Here is a 24,539-nt window from a genome sequence, read left to right as displayed (position 1 = left end):
CTATGGGAAGAGCCGAAACGGCCCCAAGCAAGGGGAAGGGGCAGCGGGGAAGGGCCGGGCCAGGCAGGGCGGCTCCGTGCCCCCCTCGGACTCCTCTTTCCCATGGTTGCAAGAGCACCAATGGTTTCCACCCCAGCAGGGTGGGACAGGGCAGTTCATAGGTGCCCACCGTGTGCTCCTACCCCTCAGCACCCTCCAGCCCCACTGTGGACGGGTCAGCGGCTGCCCCTTCCCTGTGAGCCGTGGGGAGCTCGGGTACCAGCGCCTCCCACTGCAGGCAAACAGCTACAGCATTTAATGGCCTCATGTCCTCCTCATGGGCTGTAGGGACAGGACAAGGGGGGATGGGGTCAAACTGAAACAGGGGAGACTGAGCTGAGCTCTCAGGCAGAAGCTCTTCCCTGTGAGGGTGCTGAGGCGCTGGCACAGGGTGCCCAGAGAAGCTGTGGCTGCCCCATCCCTGGCAGTGTTCAAGGGCAGGTTGGACACAGGGGCTTGGAGCAAGCTGCTCTAGTGGAAGGGGTCCCTGCCCGTGGCAGGGCTTGGAGCTGGAGGAGCTTTAAGGTCCCTTCAACCCAAACCAGGCTGGGTTCTGCGATTCCCCAGCCCAGCCTCCTCCATGAAAACCATGCAGGAGATGATCTATAAAACAGACTCCTGTTTATTCACATCCACCCTGCGTCCTGTTCCTGGATCCCATCCTCACCCCGCTCCCTTCACAGCAGCACCTCAGAGTCCTCCCCGCCGCCCTGGCTGCTGCCGGCGGGCAGGGTGCTGGCCTGTGCCCACAGCGAGCCCGGCCCCCCGGGCAGCAGCGGGACGTAGGCCTCCTCCGCGGGGCCAGCGAGCGGCTCCTCCAGGACGTACCTGGTGCCCCAGGGCTCCCGGTGCTGGTGATGCACGTCCACAGCCACCAGCGCTGCCTCCGCGCCGGGGGAGCCGGGCTCCGACACGTCCCCGGCCTCCAGGTCAGAGTCCGCTTGGGGGAAGCCCGAGTCCTGGGTGGAATCCGGGCTCTCCCCGGGCAGGCTGGTGTTGATGTAGATGACGTCCCCGGAGCTCCGCATGGCCGGCAGGTTTTCCAGCAGCTTCTCCAGGTGGACCTTCAGCTGCGGGAACGTGGGGCGCGCGGCGGGGTCGGCTCTCCAGCACGCAGACATGAGGGCATAGCTGGGAATGGGGAGAGGAGCGCGGTTATCCGGGGGGACGCTGCCAGGGCAGGGGTAGGGGATGTACTGGGCAAGCCCTGAGCTGCTCTGCATTAAACAGAGGAGGACTTGGGGTGTTGGGTGATGGAAGCTCCCCATGACCCGGCTTCAGTGAGAGCTTGAGCCCAGAACACCCCCCCCCCCCCCCCCCCCGTGTGCTGCACCCCCAGAGTGTGAGCAGCAGCTCAGGGAGGGGATCCTGCCCCTCTGCTGTGCTCTGGGCAGACCCCCCCTGCAGCCCTGATCCAGCTCTGGGGCAGCAGCACCAGAGGGACGTGGAGCTGTTGGAGCGAGGCCAGAGGAGGCCATGGAGATGCTGCGAGGGCTGGAGCAGCTCTGCTCTGGAGCCAGGCTGAGAGAGCTGGGCTGGGGCAGCCTGGAGAAGAGAAGGCTCCTGAAGGGGAGACCTGAGAGCAGCTCCAGTGCCTGAAGGGGCTGCAGGAAAGCTGGAGAGGGGCTTGGGACAAGGGATGGAGGGACAGGCCAAGGGGAATGGCTTGAACCTGCCAGAGGGGAGACTGAGCTGAGCTCTTAGGCAGAAGCTCTTCCCTGTGAGGGTGCTGAGGCGCTGGCACAGGGTGCCCAGAGAAGCTGTGGCTGCCCCATCCCAAGCTGGATGTTGGGGCACACTGGGAGCTCCCAGAGCTGGACACAAGGTTTCTCCACGGCTTCCTTTAGGGACGGGCATTGGAGAGGGGCCTTTAGGAACACTGTACAACTCCCAGCACCTTGGCCAGTTGACCCATTTGTATCTGCAGCTCACAGCCCCGGGGGGGATGAAACATCCCCCGCTGTAATGGCACTAATGAACAACTCCGGAAGAAAACCTGGGCGAAATCCTTTGTGAGCTGCTCAGGAATGCCCGGTTGTGAGCTTTCCACGCTTTCCCCTTCCCGCATTCAGAGGGTTTAGGCACTGACGGGCCTGACTAACTGGAGGCACGGTTGTGGGTCAGGGAAGAGCCAAGAGCTGGCCAAGGGGATCCCAAAGAGCCTGCTGCCCCAGCACCAACTGCAGAGGGCAGTGCTCCCATCCCGCGGCTCCCACCGCCGCGGTGACACTTCCACCGCAAACACATCCCTTTCTCCGGGCGGATTTGTTGGGATTTCTGTGCACCCGTTTGCCTGCAGTGAAGAGGCTTTTCCCTCCCTTCCCTGCTCTGGGATCTGCCTTTCCTTCGGGACATCAGAAATTGGGAGTTTCAGGCAAGTATTAAGGGGTTTGAAGGTTGTGTTTCTGATACTTTGGAGTTTAAAGGTGACCCACACCATTATGGCCCCCTGTCCTCCAAGAGCCCACCTCTGTGTGCTCTTGTAAGCATCCTGCCTGTGCACCCCCACAAGGAAGAAAAGGATAAATCCTTGCCCTTTGGTTTTAAATCCAGGCTTCAGCACCAGTTACTTCTGAGGGCTCTGGGGGAAATGGAGGTGGTGAGGCGGAATGTGACTCCCTCCCTGGTGCAAACCCATCTTACTCCCCTTGGAGAGGCAGGTTTGCAGCACGGGGATGCTGGCACCGTTTTCTTTGCTCTGTGATGCACTGGTTTAGCCCCATTCGGTGCTGAGCCACAAAACCACAGCACAGTTGCTGCGTGCTTAAGGAAAGGACATCGGCAACCAAGAGGCACCAAGAGCACCCAGAGCGGCCACGGCAGCTGCGGAGCGGTGATGCACAGGTCACCTGCAGGGTGTGCTACAGCCAGCAAGGGGGTGACCGGACTCACAGCTCATCCAAGCAGTCCTCGGGCTTCTTGAGGCGCTGCCCGTGCAGGAGGTACTCGTAGATCTCGTGGTTCTGCACCCCTGGGTAGGGTGTCTTGCCCCGCGTCGCGATCTCCCACATGGTGACGCCGAATGCCCACTGCCAGGACAAAGGGAGAACGCACTGAGGGGACGCTGCCAGGAGGGGTGAATGCATCCTTTCATGGGGAAAGGTCAGTGCCCAGTGTCCACGGGCCCGGAGCACAATGCTGGGGGTTGTCACGCCAGCCCTGCCCTCCCCAGCATGGGCACTGCGAGGCAATGGCACCGAAGAGGCGAGCGGCCCACTCGGGAAACCTGTTCCAGGAGGCAGGGAAAGGTCAGCGTGTGCTGCTGCCGACAGCTTCCCACTCCTCTGCTTTGTGCTTCCAGTGTACAACAGTCAGTACCCTGCACATGGGCCACGACAACCCCCTGCAATGCTCCAGGCTTGGGGGAAAGTGGCTGGAAACTGCTCATGGAACAGGAGCTGGGGGTGCTGAGTGATGGAGCTGAACATGAGCAGCTCGTGCCCAGGCAGCCAGGAAGCCCCCAGCATCCTGGCCTGGATCAGCACCAGTGCGGCAGCAGGGCCAGGGCAGGGGTTGTGCCCCTGTGCTGGGCACTGGTGAGGCTGCACCTCGAATCCTGTGTTCAGTTCTGGAGCCCTCACTCCAAGAGAGACATTGAGGGGCTGGAGCAGGGACAGAGAAGGGCAGTGGAGCTGGTGCAGGGCCTGGAGCACAAGTGTGATGGGGAAGGGCTGAGGGACCTGGGGGTTCAGTGTGGAGAAGGCTCGGGGGGGACCTGATGGCTCCCTACAAGTGCCTGACAGGAGGATGGAGCCAGGAGGGGCTGGGCTCTGCTCCCAAGGAACAAGGGATGGGACAAGAGGAAACGGCCTCAAGCTGCACCAGGGCAGGTTTAGATGGAGCTGAGGAACAATTCCTGCCCCAGAGGGTGCTCAGGCATTGGAACAGGCTGCCCAGGGCAGGGCTGCAGTCACCGGCCCTGCAAGGGTTCACAGCCCATGGAGACGAGGCCTCAGTGCCATGGGTTAGTGGTGGCCTTGGCAGTGCTGGGGGAATGGTTGGACTGGATGAGCTTAACCTGTTTGCTGCTGTGTCTCTATAAGGTGCAGGGAGGTGGACAACTCCAGCCAGGGCTCAGTCCCCAGCTCTGGCGGCCCAACCCCATGGCCCTACCACATCACTCTTGGTGGTGTAGACGCGGTCAGCCAGGGACTCAATGGCGATCCACTTCACCGGCATCTTGGCTATGCGGCCCTGGCGGTAGTAGTCACCACTGTAGATCTTCTTGGACAACCCAAAGTCTGCCACGCACACCGTCATGTCATCCCGCAGCCTGTCGCGTGGAAACAGGGATGACAGGGTAGGGAAGTTCGATGTGCCAGGTTCCAAAGCAGAGCCCAGAGCCTGAGCTCTTTACCCACGTCTCTGAAGCCCGAGGGAGGTTCTACTGCAAGAAGCCAGGCTGTGCTGTGCACCCACAGGGCTGCCACTGGGACAAAGCAGAGGGGAACACACTCACATGCAGTTCCGAGCTGCCAAATCCCTGTGGAGAAAGTGCCGACTGCTCAGGTACTCCATCCCCAGGGCAATGTCCACCATGAACTTCACCAGCGTCTGCAGGGGCACAAACTGGGAAGGGAAAGTGTTGCATTAGCAAGAACACAGTCAGCAGCTCAAGAGAAGCTGTGCTTCCCCGTTGTGCCCCATCCGGGGCTCCTCAGAGGGCAAGGGCAAGTCGGAGCAAGCCCATGCACATAGGGCTGGAGAAGATGGTGTACAAGGAGCTGGCTTGTTCAGCCCGGAGAAGGGAAGGGGAGAATCCCACGGGATTTTGTGGAGCTGGATCCCACCACTTCCACCTGACACAGCAGGAAGCAGGGCTACAGCCAAGTCCTCTTCTGCTCTCAGTAGTAAAGGCAGATTTGTCCCACTTTGCCCCCCCCTCCAGGCACGGGGCCCTCTGCTTCCCGTGCTCCTTACCTGGGGGGCCATCTCCAGCCTGGAGCGCAGCAGGAAGCTGTGCAGGTCACCGTACTTCATGAAGGGCAGAATCACCATGGGCCTGGGGACCTGCTGGGAGCTCAGCTCGATGCACACGCCTGCAAAACACACACAGGATGCACAGGTCCATGGGGAAAGGCACCACAGAGCCCGGTCCAGCTCCCCATCCCAAATCCCAGATGGAAGGGCCATACCTAGGAGCTTGATGACATTGGGATGGTCAAAGTCCTTCATGCACGCTGCTTCGCTGAGGAACTCTTCTATCTCCCTGTGGGAGAAGTTATCCACTGGGAAGCAGAGAAGAAGAAGGAGGTTTAAAACCCCAAGAGGTTTAACACCCAAAATCATTGCTGCCATCTCCCTTCGCAGCACAGCTCCTCTGTGGGTCAGGGGAAAGCACCATAGGGATGTCTCATCCTTGGCTGGCTGATAGGGCAGAGGCCACCGTCCCTGCAGAATGGTGCCAGGATGCAGAGAGAGCACCTGAGATGGGTACCAGAACACCAGCACCCACAGGTTCTGTGAGGCCAGGGTGATGACTTACACTTCATGGTCTTCACAGCCACCTTCAGTGGGGTGCCTTCAGGCTGGCTGAGGCGTCCCTCCATCACTGACCCGAACTCCCCTGCACATGGGAAAGAAGCCAGCACTTTACCCAGAGCCCAAAGCACTGCCTTCCAGGACACCACTGTGCTCCTGAAGGTCTGAAATGCTCCAAGATGGAGACCTCATCCCCAAAGGGAACATGGGACACTTGTCCCCCATCGGTGGCAGAAGGACGTGAACCCAGGGGTGCTGGAACTTGGTCATCTTGACCCACCCTCTCCCCACATCCGCCAGGCCTGCAGCTGGTGGAGCTCCCAGTGGCAGCCCCTGCCCCATATGTGCAGCCCCAGCATTCCAGCCCCAGCACTCACCCTCTCCCAGCACCTTCCCCAGGCTGAGGGCGTTTCTGTCCACGACAACATCCTGCAGCTTCTGCTGGAGCTCGCTGCTGACACCCAGGCTGCCCACTGCGGGAGAGGGGAACAGGAGCTCAGCTCACCTCCAGCTGCTGGGGTGTCCCTTGCAGAGGGACAGGAAGGCCACACTCACGTGTCAGCTCGATGGCTCTGCGGCAGTAGGACTTCTTGGCTGTGTAGCTCACTACCAGCATGGAGTCATTCCTGCTGAAAGCATTCCTGGGGGGACAGAAACAGACCCCGTGGCTGCTTCAGCTCAGTGAAGGAACCTCTGCTGCGGGCACGGGCAACCACAGCACTGCCAGGGGTACTGGTGTCAAAGGAGGAAATGCGTATTTGTAGAGTGATAGACTGGTTTGGGTTGGAAGGGGCATTAAAGCTCCTCCAGCTCCAACCCCTGCCACACGCAGGGACCCCTTCCACTAGAGCAGCTTGCTCCAAGCCCCTGTGTCCAACCTGCCCTTGAGCACTGCCAGGGATGGGGCAGCCACAGCTTCTCTGGGCACCCTGTGCCAGCGCCTCAGCACCCTCACAGGGAAGAGCTTCTGCCAAAGAGCTCAGCTCAGTCTCCCCTCTGGCAGGTTCAAGCCATTCCCCTTGGCCTGTCCCTACAGGCCCTTGTCCCAAGCCCCTCTCCAGCTTTCCTGCAGCCCCTTTAGGCACGGGGAGGCTGCAGCAACCTCTCACCAACCAGCAGCCCTGAGTCCTCAGAGCTGTTCTCATCTCTTTCGTTTCCCTCTTCCTGGACCAGTGCCATTGCTTACAGTGCTTGAGGAAAACAGGCACTTGATAAACAAGGCTGATCTGTCGAGGAGTGAGTCACAGGGGGGGTCTGGGCAGGAAACGGGACACTCACTTCCTACTCAGAGAGCAGCCTGTACCAGTAGGAACAGGTGCCCACATCTGCAGCCTCCCAAAGTGACCTCTCCTCTTGCACAGCTCCAGCCTGTCAATGCCCTCTGTTAGCATCTGCAACCCCATCCGACAGCAAAAACTAAAGGGAGCTTCACACCATGGCCCCAGAACAGTGGTGATGGATGGGCACTCTGCGGGGAGATGCTGTGGTGTGGGGCTGAGCAGACACCCAGCTCCAGGAACTAAACCACAGCGGATGCTGAAGAGCTCCCAGGGAGGCAGCATCTCAAGTAAAGAGCAACAACTGCTACACCAAGCAGGAAAGGGCTTGGTAGATACAACCAATCTCCAAAGTGGGATGGGGAGATGCTGTGGGAGATGAGCACAGGTGGGATTCCAGCTCAATAAACTCTCCTTACCGAAGTGCTGCTCATCCCTTCCAAAGGAGTTAACTCTAGCGCAGTTCCACTTTGGCAGCAGACACCCAAGGGATGGCACTTACAAGCCAAGCTGCCAGCACCACAACTGCTTAACCAACCCCATAGCAGTGAGCAGCACTGGCTGGCTGCAGCAGACACCAGCCCTTTGTCCCACTGTTCCAACAGCCCTTACGTGCTCCAGCAGCAGCCCCTGTGCCTGGCAGGGCTGGTGCCACACTTGGCCATCAGACCATGGCGTGGGAGGAGGCAGGAGGGGTTCCTCTGGGACACAGGCCACAGGATTCAGCACACCTCTGCTCCCTCACCTCTGTGTCAAGACGCTGAGGCCACCCTTCCCGTGCCAAGTTGCACAAGTTCACTTCCCTTTAGACACAGGAATAGGGAGTGAAAGGTGAATGCTGGGCTAAGGAGGGCAGGGGAAGTACCAAAATACACTGAGTCCCTCACCCCAGGCATTACGAATGCCATCTGTGGCAACAGCATCAGCCTCAGAGACAGGAACCTTGTCCCTGAGCCGCCCACCCTGCCTCCTTGTGCCCTGTGTCTCCAGCTCAGGCACCTCTGAAGCTGTGTTCCCTTTGGCTTACCCATATTTTGTCTCCACACATCTCTTCTGGATGACCACGGACAAGCAGAGGATGATCCCCACGGCGACTGTCCCGCAGATAAAGCCCAGGGCTATGATAAAGGAGTCGGCATTCCCGGAGGCTGGAGTCGAAGAGGGGGCTGTGGTTATTAATCCTAAGGAAATATCCCATTAATGGAGCTGGCTCAGCCTGCAGCACACGGGGACTGGGGGAGGATTTCCCAGGGGTGAAACCCAGGAGAGCCCAACAGGTTACAAGGGAGAAGAGGGCACAAGGACCAAGCCTGGATGTGGAGAGCAAGTCTCTCCTGGCTTCCAGAGCATGCGGAAGGTCCCAGGTTCTTGTCTGGGTGACACGGAAAGCATGTGAAGGAGGATGGAGGGGTACCAACTGCATTGGCCAGGCAAGGAAAGCACGTCCTGCATCACTTCCCATCACCATGCCCTGCTCCCACACCACACAGACAGGGACGGGGGTCTCCTTACCGCTGCCAGGGATGAAGACCTCCACGGGGGTGCTGAAGGGTCCCACTCCTCCTTTGGTGACAGCAGCCACCCGGACGGAGCAGGTGGCGTTGGTGGCCACCACGGGCAGGGCAATCCTGCTGGCGTTGTGCTGGGCTTCAGTGGAGCCGTTCTGCTGGAGAGAGCAAGGGAAGAGCCTGAACTGGGAGAGGCAGAGGGAGGGAGACCTGGAGATGCATGGAACACAGTCCCCGTGTCCAGCTTCTGCCTTGCTTTGCTGCCACGAGCCCAGAGGAAGCGCAACGCCAAGCTGTTTCTAGAGAAGAATAGCTCTGCCTGAGCCGGATGGGATCTGAAAGGGGCTGAGCAGCATTTCCCGTCCAAAGCCGGTGCCACTGCTGCTCTTTGCTTCTCAGCAGCAGCAGGACCAGCAGCGTGGGCCAGGAAAGTGATCTCACAAGGAAGGGGAAAAGCACTTCATGCACTGCAGGTAACACAGAGCCTGGAGGAGAGAAGCTGCGTGGAGACCTCAGAGCAGCTTCCGGTGTCTGAAGGGGGCTACAAGGATGCTGGAGAGGGACTCTTCATTGGGGACTGTAGTGACAGGACAAGGGGTGATGGGTTCAGACTGAAATAGGGGAAGTTCAGGTTGGAGATAAGGCAGAAGCTCTTCCTGTGAGGGTGCTGAGGCGCTGGCACAGGGTGCCCAGAGAAGCTGTGGCTGCCCCATCCCTGGCAGTGTTCAAGGCCAGGTTGGACACAGGGGCTTGGAGCAAGCTGCTCTAGTGGAAGGTGTCCCTGCCCGTGGGAGCAGGGGTTGGAGCTGGATGATCTCAAGGTCCCTTCCAACCCAAACCAGTCTATCATTCTATGATTCCATGCTTTCAGCTCCAGCACTGCTGCTCTGACTGATCAAGTGCCCAGCCACAGCAAGTTACTTAGGGCAGATATTTCCTGACTATTTTTTGTGTCAAGCTAACAGTATGGCCAGTGACAAGGGTGTGCTTCCCTGCCTGCTACCACGGCAGGAGGCAGTGTGCCCCGTGGCACAGACCTTTCTCCTTGCTAGAAACACAAGTGAGTCTTTCCCTGCAAATTCCCTGTTGTTTCCTGGCCTTCTTCAACCGACAAAGTGCTGCTGCTGCTGCTCTCCACAGGCCTCCAGCTGCAAAACAGCTGCACAGTGGGGTCCAAAACATCTGGCAGGCTGCTGTGGCCAGCACAGCTCAGCTCCTTACCCTGGCTGAACACCACAGGCTGAGCAAAAGGAGCAGCCAAAGCAAATCAGTGGGCAAGGAGGAGGGAATCAGAGCTGCTCAGAGGGAAAAAGCTTCTGCTCATGGTCAGACAAAAGCCACAGAGATGGATATGACATGGTCCAGGCCCAGGAGTGTGTCTGCACCATCAGGGAGCAACATGAGCTGGTACCTGCTGCAGCCTCCCCTCTCACTCCTGCTCTTCTACTTCATGTTCAGAGCATCCTTCAGTGGAAACCTGGAATCCTGTGTTCAGCTCTGGGCCCCTCACTCCAAGAGAGACATTGAGGTGCTGGAGTGGGGCCAGAGGACAGCAGAGCTGGTGCAGGGCCTGGAGCACAGGGGTGATGGGGAAGGGCTGGGGGGCCTGGGGGGTTCAGTGTGGAGAAGGCTCAGGGGGGACCTGATGGCTCCCTACAAGTGCCTGACAGTAGGATGGAGCCAGGAGGGGCTGGGCTCTGCTCCCAAGGAACAAGGGATGGGACAAGAGGAAACGGCCTCAAGCTGCACCAGGGCAGGTTTAGATGGAGCTGAGGAACAATTCCTGCCCCAGAGGGTGCTCAGGCATTGGAACAGGCTGCCCAGGGCAGGGCTGCAGTCACCGTCCCTGCAAGGGTTCACACCCCATGGAGACGAGGTCTCAGTGCCATGGGTTAGTGGTGGCCTTGGCAGTGCTGGGGTAAGGGTTGGACTGGAGGAGCTTGAAGGGCTTTTCCAGCCTGGTTGATTCCATGAGATCCTTTCCCTTCCACCAGCCTAAAACTGGACCAGGATCCATTCACATCACAGGCAGCCCTGTTGTGTCATGTGAGGACAGAGCCCAGCTGCTATCACACAGGCTGTGGAGAGCAGAGCAGACAGCCCTTCCTGCAGGACACAACTGCCCAACTCCATGGTTGTTATGAGTCTTGTGGTGGTTGAGGAATTCCTTCACGTCCCAGCTCTCCAGCCTTGGCTCAAAGAAGAGCTGCTGGCTTCAGAGGAAAATAAACCAACTTCTTGGAAGCTTTCAGAACAGTTTTGGAGCTGGTGTGCACAAGAAGAGGCCTGCAGATGGCCCTGCTGACACAGAAATGCAGAAACCCCAGTCTTCCTCGTGCTGGGTTCTAAAACTGCTTGTTTTGGGCCATTTCATATTTAGCCTGTCAAGCTAAAGTCAAGCACTTTATTCCTGAGGCATCAGAGCTCCCCTCGACAGCAAACCCGCTGCTCTTGTGCCTCAGGCTGCCTGCTCATCAGCACAGGAGACCCCTGGGGGTGTGGGAGAACACAGGGTGCTGTGCACAGAGGTTATGGCACAGGCTCCAGCTCTTCACCCTGACAGCCCCCACATCCAGCCCTGCCCTCGGGTGGCTCTGACCCACATCTCCGCCTCCCATAAAACCTGGAGCTGCCAAAACGAGGCAGCAACAACCAACCACAGCTGCTTCCTTCTGCCTGCAAAGAGCAGAGGTCTCTCCCACCTGAAGTCACCCCCCAGCAGAGGGGCTCTGGAGCCTTCCGAAAGCCATTCCTTGACCAGGAAGCCAGGCAGAAAGTCCAGCCCATAAGCATCTGACTGGTGAGTGCCCCATCCCTGGCAGTGTTCAAGGCCAGGTTGGACACAGGGGCTTGGAGCAAGCTGCTCTAGTGGAAGGGGTCCCTGCCCATGGCAGGGGTTGGAGCTGGAGGAGCTTTAAGGTCCCTCCCAACACAAACTATTCCATGATGCTCTGACTGGGGCAATGTATAAAACCCAACAACAACAACAACAGTCACTCTCCCAGGGCTTAAAGGGCAAGTCCTTTTTTGTGCTTTCTGCTCCAGAGAAGACAAATATGTCAGCAACTTTTATTCCATGCTGGTCACAAGACCGCAGCACCGCTCCCTGCCTGGATCCACTCTGGATGTATACATGCTCTTTTCAGAGGCAGAAAAGGAGAACAGAAAATGCAGCATCCTACAAAACCCAGGGGTGAGTCATTTGTTCCACACCCGGCTCAGGCCCTCAGTGCTTCGCTGTGCTTTCAGCCTGGGACAAAGGAACCACAGCACAGGGGTTACAGCTGGATACATCTGCAGTTCTCCAGAGGCTCCCAACCATTGGTGGATTCCTGGGCTTAGCTGATTTTGCCCAGTGGATAAGCCAGGACTGCCCAAGAGGTCAAGCCAACCTCAACCTAGCAAATTCCTGAAGGCTACTTCCCGAATCAAAGGAAAAGCAAGCAAGGATGTGCCAGAGGACTTCATAACCTCCCACGGAGGTCCCCAGACCCAGAATGTTCCTTGAGCTTTGAAACTCTGTGCCATGGGTTTGCAGATGAGTTAATGCATGGAATAGGAATTGTGCTGAGGCACTGGCACAGGGTGCCCAGAGAAGCTGTGGCTGCCCCATCCCTGGCAGTGTTCAAGGCCAGGCTGGACACAGGGGCTTGGAGCAAGCTGCTCTAGTGGAAGGTGTCCCTGCCCGTGGCAGGGGTTGGAGCTGGGTGAACTTTAAGGTCCCTTCCAACCCAAACCATTCCATGATTCTATCAATCCCACCAGAATAAGGAACAATTCAAACCCCAGGGAACAAACTCTCCCAAACACCTTGTGATTGACTCCATTGCTGAAAGTGCCAAGAGATGCTGGCAAACCTGAAACGCCACTCCGAAAGCTGTACCGAAGGTTGTCAACACGAGGAAGAGCATCTCACTTCTAGCTTAGAGAACAAACCTCTTGTCTCCTTCATGCAGAGCTGCTTATTCACAATATTAATCACCTAGGGCATTACCAGGGTTACATAAACATGCAAGAGAGAAGCCACTTGTACTAAAGAAGCCCAGATGGAAGCACAAGACAGTAGACTAAGCTCAGAAAGAACACACGGAAGCACCAGGACCAAACTGGACATCCCTGCTTGATGCCTGCTGGGATTTTTAAGTCCCCATTTCCAGAGTGACTTACCAGCCCCTTGGAGTTCTGCCACCTGTACCAGATGTGATAGCCCTGAAGTTCCCCATGGATCCTCTCCAGGGATGGCTTCGCCCATCGGATCTCCAGGGAGGAGCTGGATTCATTGAATGACACTGTGACATTCAGTGGTGGGGTGGTTGGAGCTGCAGGAATCAAAGGGAAACAAGGTGAGGAGAGCTGGTGGATGGATGCAGGGACATGGTAGGCTGATGGAAAGGGAGCTGTAGCTCAACCACAAAGCACAGGGTTTTCCTACAGCCTTGAACATCCTCCTTGAACCCCTCCTCAGGCTCCACTACTCATTTCCTACCTCCCTCGGTAGTGCTGGCAGTTATCCACGGGCTGAACGGCGACCAGCCGACCTCATTCCTGCAGGAAACACTGATGTTGTAGGCTGCCATGGGCTCCAGCTGCTGGATGTGATACACGTGGGGAGGCACCGCGGTGGTGAGCAGCACAAGTGAGACATTGCTTCGTGGAACAGCTTCCTCCACCTTCAGTGAAAAAGCAGCCCACAAACAGGGATTAGTCAGCAGCAACCTGCAGGGTGAGAGCCCGGCAGGAATTCCACGGCTGTAAACAGGATCCAGAGCCTGCTTCCCCTCCAAACACCAGCAGGGCCTTGCTCCTGAAGGCTGCCTTGTCTCTGTAGCTGATGGCAGGCCATCTACAGGGCCTAGGGTGAGGGCTCATGGTGCAAAAATTGCTGCAGTGGGGACATGGCAGAGACACGGAATCCCATCACTGCGAAAGGAAGAGGGAGGTTTTGCTGCTTAGAGAAGCACCTCAAAAAGTCCCCATGCAGAGAGTCCCAAACAGACACAAGAGAACCCTTTTCTGTGCTGCACAGCATCAGACCACAGGCCTTATCACATCAGATGGTGCAGGGCTAAGCACTGACCTCAGCAGACTCCAGCACGGATGAGGTCAATGCACTAAAACCAAGTCATGCTCTTCACACAAAGGGAAACTGCTCTCTCCTAAAAGGGCACCCATGTGGCTACCCACACAGCCCCTGCAGCCCTCAGAAAGCCTCTCATTCCATGGGAAGCACTGTGAGAGGGGCCTGCCAGTGGGAGGAAAGAGGGAAGAGCAAGAATGAAGACACCAGCATGAGACAGTTAACTGGGAAGGCAACCCACAGGACGTGTTTCAGCATGAGCCACTAGCAGAAAGTTGTACACTCCTGTTAAGTATACCCTTCCAGGATGGTCTCAGCATCAACACCAGCAGTCTTTTCCAGCCACAAGGAAAGAGAATGGCCTTCAGCCTCCTAAAGCTGAGAAAGTCTCCAGCCATCACTAGATGCTTTGAATGAGCAGATCAATGAGCAGGCTGCTCCTGAAAGCACCTCAGGAACTGGCTGTTCTTATCATCGAGCCCAGCTCAGCTTCCTCACCCCTCAACTGCTCTTCTGAAGGTGAAAAATACATCAAATCCATGTGGTTTTTAAACTCAGGCTTTATGCAAACTGCACCAGAGCAGCCCTGAGGAGAAGGACCTGGGGGTGCTGGTTGATGAGAAACTGAACATGAGCCGGCTTCAGGATGCACTTGAGCCCAGAACCCCCCTGTGTGCTGGGATGCATTAAAAGCAGCGTGAGCAGCAGGCTGAAGGAGGTGATCCTGCCCCTCTGCTCTGCTCTGGTGAGACCCCACTTGCAGCACTGTGTGCAGTGCTGGGGTCCTCACCATGAGGACATGGAGCTGTTGGAACAAGTCCAGAGGAGGCCACGAGGATGCTCAGGGGCTGCAGCACCTCCTGTATGGAGACAGGCTGAGAACACCAGGGCTGTTCAGCCTGGAGAAGAGAAGCTGCGTGGAGACCTCAGAGCAGCTTCCAGTGTCTGAAGGGGGCTATAGGGATGCTGGAGAGGGACTCTTCATTAGGGACTGTAGTGACAGGACAAGGGGTAATGGGTTCTGACTAACAGGGGAAGTTCAGGTTGGAGATAAGGCAGAAGCTCTTCCCTGTGAGGGTGCTGAGGCGCTGGCACAGGGTGCCCAGAGAAGCTGTGGCTGCCCCATCCCTGGCAGTGTTCAAGGGCAGGTTGGACACAGGGGCTTGGAGCAAGCTGCTCTAGTGGAAGGGGTCCCTGCCTGTGGCAGGGGTTGGAGCTGGAGGAGCTTTAAGTCCTTTCCAACCCAAACCATTCTATGAACTGCACGTGTGGCACCACCAGTTCCCTTTCAAGCTCAGGAAGGAGTCACTCGGGCTGTGGGCCACGCTGCCCAAGCGAGGGGATTATCAAAGGGCACAGCAGCAAAAAGGCTTAGTCACAGCTGTGTTTTTGCCAGAACTCCTGTCCTGTTTTCCATTTGGAAAGGCTATTTCCTAACGACAGACCGTGAACGTTAAGTCATAGGAAATTCCTTGGCTCTCCACCCCGCTTCCCAAGCTCCAGCTGGAAGGCAGCAGCGGACATGGTGCTAATATTAGCTCTGGTACCTTTCTGTAACTCCTTTCACTTTTACCTGTCTTCAAACACGGCCTCTCTCCAGGCACTATCTCAGCTGGAGTGTACATTGGCCAGTACAGAACACACACCCCCAGGGGAGGAAGCAGCGGGCTTGGGCTGTGAAACCAGCAATGCCAAAGAGAGCAGGTGGAAACTGCTTGCAGGGCAGATGGCATTCCCTGGCTTGTCCAGAGGACAGGATCAGCTCCTTCCCAGTACTAGCAGGGAGTGGAGAGCCAAGAGAAAGTCCATCTCCAGACCCCAGCTAGAAGGTTGCTTGGGTGGGAATGGTTTGAGCAGGAGGTAAAAGTAGGGACAAGGAGGTGCCTGCAGCAATTCAAGGCTTACAAAGACTTCTCAAGAGTTACTTGGAGCCGTTCTGGGCATCTCTGCACGAAGAGTCATGACAACCTGGCTGTCTTGCCCAAGGGGACAGATTCTCATGGCTCACTCCTGCACAGTTCACAGGCAGGAGCCCAGGTGGGCTCTTCCAGGCAGGCAGCTTGCCTTTTGTTTCACCCCACTCAACCTCCCTGCTCCTGGGACAAAAACCTGCTTCGTGCTCCCTGCATCAGTCTCTTTATGAGACCACTTCCACCAACTACCTCCTTCACAGCAGGCAGAGCAAAGCCACTTTCTGGGAGCAGACACCACCAAGCTGGTGTCCAGCAGCAGCTCCTTCCAACCCTCCTGTCCATCCCAGTGGTGCTCCAGCTGCCCCAGGTCCCAGTGCCCGGGCACTACTTGGACTCCTCAATATCACCACAAATCCCCAGCCACCCGGACCACAGGGCAGCAGTGCCACCTTCTGCTTTCAAAGCACCTGGGAAAGCCCAAGTCCATTTGTCCAAACCAAAAGCCTGGTCAGATCCGTGTGGTTCATGCCAAACACTGACTTCCACCTGCCTCAAGGCCTGTGTGTAAGGGGGGCTGCAGGGTAAGGAGGGTTCTGGATGCTCACCTTGACTCTGCAGCTGTTGAAGGCAGAGAAGGCATCAAAGCCTGGCACCCAGGATATCACGATACCGTGGCCTGTTCTGTTGAGGACATCCACGCGGAGCGGTGCGGACGGTATTCCTGCAGGGAAGCACAGAATCATGGAATCAACCAGGCTGGAAAAGCCCTTCAAGCTCATCCAGTCCAACCATTCCCAGCACTGCCAAGGCCACCACTAACCCATGGCACTGGGGCCTCATCTCCACGGGCTGTGAACCCTTGCAGGGACGGTGACTGCAGCCCTGCCCTGGGCAGCCTGTTCCAATGCCTGAGCACCCTCTGGGGCAGGAATTGTTCCTCAGCTCCATCTAAACCTGCCCTGGGGCAGCTTGAGGCTGTTTCCTCTTGTCCCATCCCTTGTTCCTTGGGAGCAGAGCCCAGCCTCTCCTGGCTCCATCCTCCTGTCAGGCACTTGTAGGGAGCCATCAGGTCCCCCCTGGGCCTTCTCCACACTGAACCCCCCAGGTCCCTCAGCCAAGAAGAGCCACAAGCAGTCAGCTGGAGGCCTGAGCACAACCATGGCACATCTGGCTTCCCCCTGGCACCTCCTGGGGCTCAGACCAACTGTGTGTGAGCTCCAAGTCCTCACTACAGCCACAGCAGCACCTTCCAACAGTGTGCTGCAGATGTTTAACACCACTGGGCAGGGAAGCAGAGAACTATTTGACTCTTTTGCCCATGTTCTATATTTATGAGCTGAAACAGCACTCAGGGTTGCTTAGAAGCAATGACATATTTTGGGGAACACCTTCCTCACATTGCCAGAGTGGCCTCCATCAAGAATGTCAGGAATTTCCATCATTTCCTATGGAAAACTGTGAGCACACCCTGGTTCTGAAGGAAGGAAAAGAGTGATACAGCCCTTCCGAAACCAGCTCTGGCGCTGACAGTTCTGCTTTCAAATGTGCTCTTTGATGCTTCCTCCCACAGTGGTGATACTGGGATGAGGGAACCACACTGGATGACTATGCTACTACGTGCATCCCACTTGATGTTAAATAGAGGTTTAGAATGGGGGAGGAAATAAGTATGGGAGTCATACAAGCTTCTCCTTCAGCTTGTGTAGAATGGGTGCATGGGAATGCGGAGACCAGGACAGCTCCTGCTTGGACACACGTGCTCTAGTAAAGCAAGCATCACGTTGTCTCTTACCTTTGACATTGACCAGCCCTGGGCTGGATGCAGTCAGTCCTTTCCTGTTGTGAGCCTCACAGCTGAACAGTGTGGCTTCAGTGAGACCTGCAGAGGGAAAACATGGACCTGTTTACTGACCCTGACCAAAATAACACAATCATAGAATCGTGGAATGGTTTGGGTTCCACTAGAGCAGCTTGCTCCAAGCCCCTGTGTCCAACCTGGCCTTGAACACTGCCAGGGATGGGGCAGCCACAGCTTCTCTGGGCACCCTCTGACAGCGCCTCAGCACCCTCACAGGGAAGAGCTTCTGCCTAAGAGCTCAGCTCAGTCTCCCCTCGGGCAGGTTAAAGCCATTCCCCTTGGCCTGTCCCTCCATCCCTTGTCCCAAGCCCCTCTCCAGCTTTCCTGCAGCCCCTTCAGGCACTGGAGCTGCTCTCAGGTCTCCCCTTCAGGAGCCTTCTCTTCTCCAGGCTGCCCCAGCCCAGCTCTCTCAGCCTGGCTCCAGAGCAGAGCTGCTCCAGTCCTCGCAGCAGCTCCATGGCCTCCTCTGGCCTCGCTCCAACAGCTCCACGTCCCTCTTGTGCTGCTGCCCCAGAGCTGGATCAGGGCTGCAGGGGGGGGTCTGCCCAGAGCACAGCAGAGGGGCAGGATCCCCTCCCTGAGCTGCTGCTCATGCTCTGGGGGTGCAGAGCACACAGGTGCTGGTCCCACCGATTCATCTGCTATCCCCTGCAGCTTCCTCTCTTGCTCTGCTGCTGTATTTTTACCCAGCAACACAAAGGACCTTTCATCTCTCACTGATCTCTTCCCTCTGTGGCACTTGTGCAGTGCCTGGGGGTGACCGAGGACCAGCTTCAGCACCATCCCCACTGCAGGCACACACACGGCATCGTGGCAGGACTGGATGCTCCTGTGGCCCCATTGCACAAGTCCTGAGTAAGCACTTGCTCTGTGTGTGCAAAAAGGGAAAGGCAGAAAGCAGAAGGTCCCACCAGCACAGCTGGGATCAGATGACTTAATGCTCTTCCAAGATTGCTCAAATCTCCCAGCTGATAGCAGGGTTTGGGGGGCACTGGGAATACCCAAGTGTGCAGAGCTGCTTGTTTCCCCTGGGGTGGTGGCATGGCTTATGGGAGGTTACCCCGGGCAGCAGCAGTGCTCAGGACTGTTGTCCCATGCAAAGGACTTTGCTAGAGGTGTAGGGCTGCCCCCCTTGGGCACACTGGGGGTGCAGGGGTACCCCTTTGGGCACAGCAATGTGCTGGACATGGCAAGTGTTTGCTCACAGCAGCAGCAGTGGCTTTTACTGACAGAGCTCCTGGGCCAGGAGGGGACTCTGCAATGACCCAACTTAGGCTGTGCCAGCCGGATGCAGGAACATCCAAGAGGAGTGAGTCACTTCTTCCGGCTTTCACTGCCTTTTAAAGCCTGTCTTGGGCAGCCAGGACGAGCCGGGTACAGTCTGGTTGCTAATGAGACAGGGGCCTCCTCATGAGCACATCCAGAAATCTACAGCGAATCTGTGATGGGGTCTTTGCCACATGAAGGACTTTTCCCCCTGTGCTCCACCAGGCTGCATGGACACACGCTGCAGGGGCCATCCCAAGGTCTCCCAAAGGCATTGAGAGGGGACCACCAGTAAAGCAGCTCATAAGAGCAGCAGTGTATATACTGGAATGGTCAGAGGGTGAAGAAAAATCTGCTTCTCTTAGGAGGAACAGTCTGAGTGTCCTGCCACTTCCAAGGAACAAATTCCTGATAGCAGCCAAAGGGGGTCGGATGGGGGTTCCTGCCCCCAGCTCATCCCATGCAGAGTGGTCCCAGGGCTACTGGACAAGCAGCACAGGCAGTGCTGGGCAGAGCTGTGCTCCCAGTGCTGAGGACAGAGCAGGACCAGGCTGCAAACTGGTCCTTCTGCGGTAGCTCTTCAGCAGAGCCGGACCCCGTGTCCCACTGTACACAACGTGACAGCCACACTTTATGCCAAGCTCTCCATGCTGAGCTTTCCAGCCAACCTTCAGCAACGCACCGTGCAGCACAAAACCAGAGCAGGCTGCAAGGCCTGGTGACAGCACGGGGGATCACAGCCCCTGCCAAGAGGAGGGTGAGGCCAAGGGGATGGGCTGTGGGATGCACAAGATCCCACCCTGCCCTTCCCTGTAGCCACACAGAGGCGTCCCCGCTGGCCACAGCTCACCTGGCACCACAAGGACTGATGGGGAGATGTGGGGCTTCTCATTGACTCGGATGTTGTTGCGAAACCAATAGATCTCCACAGGCTCCGGCGGGCCCACGGCCTGGCACGTCAGGTTGAAGGGGCTGTTCCTGGTGACGTTCAGCTTCTCAGGCTGGCGAATGAAGTGGGGGAGCCCTGCACAGGCACAGAGAAGCAACAGATTCAGAGAGGTTGGCAACAACCCCAAACTGTGCTGCCTGGGGCTATGAAACAAGCCCTTTCCCAACCAGGATCCCCCTTTTCTGGAGGAGAGCTCCCAGATCATGGTCCCCAGAGCTGTCACTCAGCCAAGGGCACAATGCTGCAGCATGTCCCCGCTGCCCCTCCTGCAGCTCACCTTCCAGCTGCACCGAGATGGGATCCGACACCACCTCCATGCCAGAGATGTTGAGTTTGCAGACGTAGGAGCCGTTATCCGAGCGCTGGGCGGCAACGATGCTGCCAGAGAGAGCAGAGAGCAGGGCTCTGGTGGGGAGCCTGGTCCCACACACAGCCCCCACAGGAGGACACAGCAAACTGGAAACCTTGGGGGGGGGGGGGTTCAATGAGTAACAACCACCCCACAGCACACACCTAGCAGAAGCTGGGCTTGCAAAACCAGGCTTTGAGGGCTAGGGAGAGCCTGCCCATTCTAACCCCCAGTCCCAAGCCCCTGCTAATTGTCTCAGCCAGTGCTCCTGGCATCCCTGCTCCCCATCTGCACGGGCAGGATGGCACTGGTTACCTGAAGGTGGAGGTCATTGCCACCTCCTCCTCATCAGAGATCTCAAAGTGGCTGGTGGCGATGCGGTCCAGCACGTGCAGCTCCCTCCCATCCTTCCATAAGGAGATGCCCGGAGCATCCGGCCTGAGCAGCAGGTGAGGTACTCTGATGGAGCAGTTAAAGGTGACGTCCTTGTGCTCGTTGATCACGATGTGTCTCACCGTGGGGTTAAACCTAATGTGTCCCAGGGAGCTGGCTGAGGGCTCCTGGGGCTGCTCCTGGCTCCAGTGGCCAGCGGTGGTCACGCTTCGCTTGGGGTGGTGGGGCTCTGCTGACAGCAGTGGCCTCAGACCTGCCGTTTGGGCAGCAGCATCTGCAAGAGAAGACCTCGGGTTTGTTAGCAGCAGGCAGCAAGTGCCCCCCTCCAAAACCCTGCAAAGCCCCACCACTTCCAGTCATAGTTAAAGGCAGCTCATTTACAGATGCTCCAGAAGTTCCCAATCCCTGAGACCTCTAAGAGGCCCAGGGGGGAAATATGGAGCAGGAGCTGTCCCAAGACTATGTCCAAGCAGCACCTCCAAAAAACCCGCTTTCTAAACCAAACAGGAGCAGCCCAGAGTAAAGGAAGTGCTCAGCCCCTTCTCTTTTGGCAGGGGACAGGCAGGAGCTATTCCTGCTGCATCACACCACCAGGACTGGAATACAGAGGGATCCCTGGCAGGAGGAATTTGGGACTTTACTCCAGTGAACCCCTTTTGGGGCCTCATCCCCAGCATGTTCAGCTGGAGCAGAGGCAGTGTCAGGCAGGGATTTTGCTGACTTGAGGCTCTTTGCTGGTGGTGCTGCCGCCTTCCCAGCACAGGGTGAGCTGCTCTGAGCGGGGAGATGCCCTCAGAGGCACCACAAGCGCTTTTGCTAAGCAAAATGCCTCCGAGGAGCTGCTTTTCTAGGGCACACAGCTGCCAATGGTTAAAGGAAAGCCTTCAGGCAGTGTGCAGGGGCCGGCTGCTCTTTAGTGTTGTTCTCCAGGGTCTTGTCCCAAACATTTTTCCCAAGGGAAGGCTATTTACCAGCTCCTTGAAGGCTTCCTGCCCCTACTTAGAGATGACAGAGCATACCCAGCCCTGTAACGGCGTTTCCCCTCTCCCTCCCACCCCAGCCACAAACAAAACCGAGAGCAGCTCGATACAGAACAGTTCCCCCCATAGAAATCAATTCTCCCCCAAAAAGCTGTGTGTTTTTGAAGAGATCCAGTGACTATATCACAAGTAGTTTTTATGGCTTCCCAAAGCTCTCCCAGGCGCACAGAAAGCCCAGCCGAGTGGGAAACCTCCCTTGGTGCTCTCAGCAAGCACAGGCAGGGTGCCAGGCAGGAACTGCAGCTCAGTTCATTTGCCTCTTCCAAAACGCACCCCCGATTATTCCCGGTTTCAAAGGTACTCCCCCAGCAGAAAGCACAACCTTAACCCGGGTTCAGCACAGTTTGTTTGGAGGCAGGTCTCAGCCCAACATCAAACACCGACTTTCTAAAGCTACGTCACTACTCTTGTGAGTAATGGGGCAGGAGCCTGCGTGCTCTGCCCGGAGCCAAGAAACACAAGCTCGTTTTGAGGCTGGATATGTTCCTTTGCTAAATTGCTCCCTATTTTTAACCCTCCCGAAATGCTGCTTCTAGACAGGAATGCGGGAAGGGTTTCTGAGCGCTGCCGGGGCTGCTGGTGCGGGGGGAGGCTCAAGGTTCCCCCTGGCTCAAACACACAACAATGGGTTTCCCTTTCAGACCCTAAGCCTTTCCAACCTGCTTCCTAAGCTTCACCATCCCAACACAAACAACAGCCATGTGACTGCTGCAAACCCGAGCTGGCTGCCATCGGGATACCCGCTCTCACACAGCTCCAAAAGGGTGGCCGCAGGCAAACAAGTGAGCGACCCCCAAATCCCCTCCCCTTCCTTCGCCATTCCCAGAGGAAAAGCCACTCCTGGCCGGCACAATCCAAGCTCAAACCGCTGTGTTTGTGCTCCTTTGGAAGCTCCAGCCGGAGCAGTTCCCCCCGCATGGACCCCTGGCTGGGGAGGACACGGATGTGTGCTGGCTGTCCCTGCCCTTGGCACGCACTGTGCCTGCTCCAGGATGATCCCTGCTTCCAAACACTGCTTCAAGTTTAAAGGCAAAGAGAACCTCAGCCTCCTTTTCTACCCTGATGAAGTGGGAAGGTGGTGTTTGCTAGCCCAGGAATGAAATACTTTCCTCTGTGACTCATGTGATGACAGGAATTCTTCACATCCAACGCTGCCTTCGGGTACCCCTTCCATCCCCAGCTGCTCGGGATGTGGCTGTCTCCATGGCATCTTCACAGGGATTTGCCCCATGTCACAAGGCACCCTTTGCCTGTGCCCAGAGCCATTTCCTTAGGCTGGCTCCCAAAGCCCACGCTGGAGCAAGGAGCTGAAAGCCATGGTGCCTGCCACACAGGAGCAGCTCCCCTCGCCTACCACAGCTTGCCCTGAGGCAAGAGCTGGAATGGGAACAAACCCACTTGCAAGTCCAGTGCTGCTCGCTCCAAACACCTGGAACCACAGGGAAACCAAAGCACTGGCAAAGCCAGAGTGCTCTGTGCAGCCTGGCTGCTCCCATGTGCCCGTCTCCATTGGCAATAGCCTGGAAAAGGGTGTTTCAACTCTTAGAGGTGAGATACCTTACTGTGGATGAAAAACAAAGAGCAGGGAGCTGCACAGATCAGGACTGGAACAACAAGTCCTGCTGCTGCAGTGGCAGTAAGGAGGGTGTTAGAAAACACCCAGGTCTGCCAAGCAGCTCCCTTCATCCCTAGACCTGGGGTTCCCACTACTGGAAGTAATTCACCTGCTGGCAACAGATTCCTGTTGAGCGTGTCCGCAGGGACAGGGCAGGAGGAACGAGGAGCCCCTGACTGTGGGTTTCCTGCCTCCCCATTCCTTGGGAGCCGTGAGAAGTGGATTCCCCCCGGGCTGACTTCAAAAGAGACTCCTGGGGTTCTAACACCTTTTGTGTAAACCTGTCCAGGATTCCCGGTTAAATCCACAGCGAGTTCCCCTCACTGCGCTAAGCAAACACGTTCATAGAATCCCAGCCTGGTTTGGGTTGAAGGGACCTTCAAGCTCCTCCAGCTCCAACCCCTGCTCCCAAGGGCAGGGACCCCTTCCACTAGAGCAGCTTGCTTCAAGCCCCTGTGTCCAACCTGCCCTTGAACACTGCCAGGGATGGGGCAGCCACAGCTTCTCTGGGCACCCTGTGCCAGCGCCTCAGCACCCTCACAGGGAAGAGCTTCTGCCTAAGAGCTCAGCTCATCTCCCCTCGGGCAGGTTCAAGCCATTCCCCTTGGCCTGTCCCTCCATCCCTTGTCCCAAACCCCTCTCCAGCTTTCCTGCAGCCCCTTCAGGCACTGGAGCTGCTCTCAGGTCTCCACTTCAGGAGCTTTCTCCAGGCTGCCCCAGCCCAGCTCTCTCAGCCTGGCTCCAGAGCAGAGCTGCTCCAGCCCTCGCAGCATCTCCGTGGCTTCTTCTCCTCTGTGGACTTACTCAAGCAGGTCCTGCCTTCCCTGTTAAACCCCCTTAAACACACACCGAATCCCAGCCCCCCTCCTCAGCACCCCTGAGTGTGGGCTACCGATCCCCACCAGCTCCCAAACATGAGTCAGCCCTGATGACAGCACACTTGAAATCCAAAACCTTCATTTACCCCTTTGCATTTGTTTTAGCAGGTAACGAAGCCCGTGGAGCCGAAAGCCAGCAGCCAGCCCCCTGCAGAGCATCCCTGTGCCACGAACCGCTGCGTTTCCCGCTGATGTCTCCCTGCGGCGGCTCGCTAACGGGACGGAGCCCAGACCCGCCGGTGTGGGGCGGCGTGTGGCACAGCACAGCGCAGAGCTGTGTCCGGGACAGCGGGACCCGCTCTCTGAGGGGCTGCCTGCGATGCTCAGCCGCCAGTAACCCGCAGCAAAGCCGCTGCTGCGCTCCCCCCCCGGGTCCCAGCTGTGCTGCCCGCCCGGCAGGATGGGGGCACGGGGCACACCCCGGCTGATGGCCGGGGGAATCGACGCCACACCAGCCGGCAAAGCGCTCCCCGTGCCCCGCCGGACCCGCGCAGCGCCCCAGACCCCCAAACCAGGACATACCCCCCCCGGGTCCCCGCACTCACCGGCCCCGCCGCGGGGCGGGCGCAGGGCCGCCAGCAGCGCCCAGAGCAGCGCCCACTGCCCGGCGCCCATCGCCCGCCGCCGCCACCGGCCCGCGCCGCTCCGTTCCGCTCCGCCAGCACCGCTCCGCCCCGGCCCGCCCCGCGGGAGGGGCCCGAGGTGCCCCCAGGGGCTGTGCTCACACGGCCCGGGGAGCGGAGCCCTGCTTGGCCACGTTCCCCCGGAGAAACACAGCGAGAGCGGGGACCACGGCGGGGGGGCACCCGTCCCACTTGAGCTGCTGGAGCGGAGGAGGCTCTGCAGAGGAACGGGGACAGGATGGATCCAGGGGCTGTGACCGGTTGCATCAGATT

At 57.8% G+C, this 24,539-nt stretch overlaps 1 protein-coding gene across 3 annotated transcripts; it reads right to left on the bottom strand.

Annotated features, from left to right (window-relative positions):
* Positions 1 to 643: 643 nt before the first annotated feature.
* On the bottom strand, positions 644 to 24,309 carry MERTK (MER proto-oncogene, tyrosine kinase). 3 transcript variants are annotated; one of them, XM_057433113.1, is made up of 19 exons: positions 24,189 to 24,309; positions 20,033 to 20,384; positions 19,646 to 19,746; positions 19,270 to 19,443; positions 17,088 to 17,174; positions 15,901 to 16,016; positions 12,792 to 12,975; positions 12,473 to 12,624; positions 8,310 to 8,463; positions 7,825 to 7,978; positions 6,076 to 6,161; positions 5,898 to 5,993; positions 5,525 to 5,605; positions 5,175 to 5,267; positions 4,960 to 5,078; positions 4,499 to 4,608; positions 4,153 to 4,312; positions 2,932 to 3,068; positions 644 to 1,170 (listed from the first exon to the last, which is right to left on the bottom strand). In XM_057433113.1, the coding sequence occupies exons 1-19, from the start codon at positions 24,256 to 24,258 to the stop codon at positions 717 to 719; spliced, it is 2,880 nt and encodes a 959-aa protein (XP_057289096.1). In that variant the 5' UTR covers positions 24,259 to 24,309; the 3' UTR covers positions 644 to 716. The 3 variants fall into 3 exon arrangements, with proteins under 3 accessions (XP_057289096.1, XP_057289098.1, XP_057289097.1); XM_057433115.1 differs by having other exon boundaries at positions 7,825 to 7,945; XM_057433114.1 differs by having other exon boundaries at positions 8,310 to 8,460.
* Positions 24,310 to 24,539: the final 230 nt, after the last annotated feature.

This window comes from Pezoporus wallicus, unplaced genomic scaffold (genome assembly GCF_028554395.1).
Source record: "Pezoporus wallicus isolate ANWC-B61680 ecotype Strahan unplaced genomic scaffold, APGP_CSIRO_Pwel_v1 contig_5416, whole genome shotgun sequence".
Classification (NCBI taxonomy): domain Eukaryota; kingdom Metazoa; phylum Chordata; class Aves; order Psittaciformes; family Psittacidae; genus Pezoporus; species Pezoporus wallicus.
This window is presented reverse-complemented; position numbering and strand designations above follow the sequence as displayed.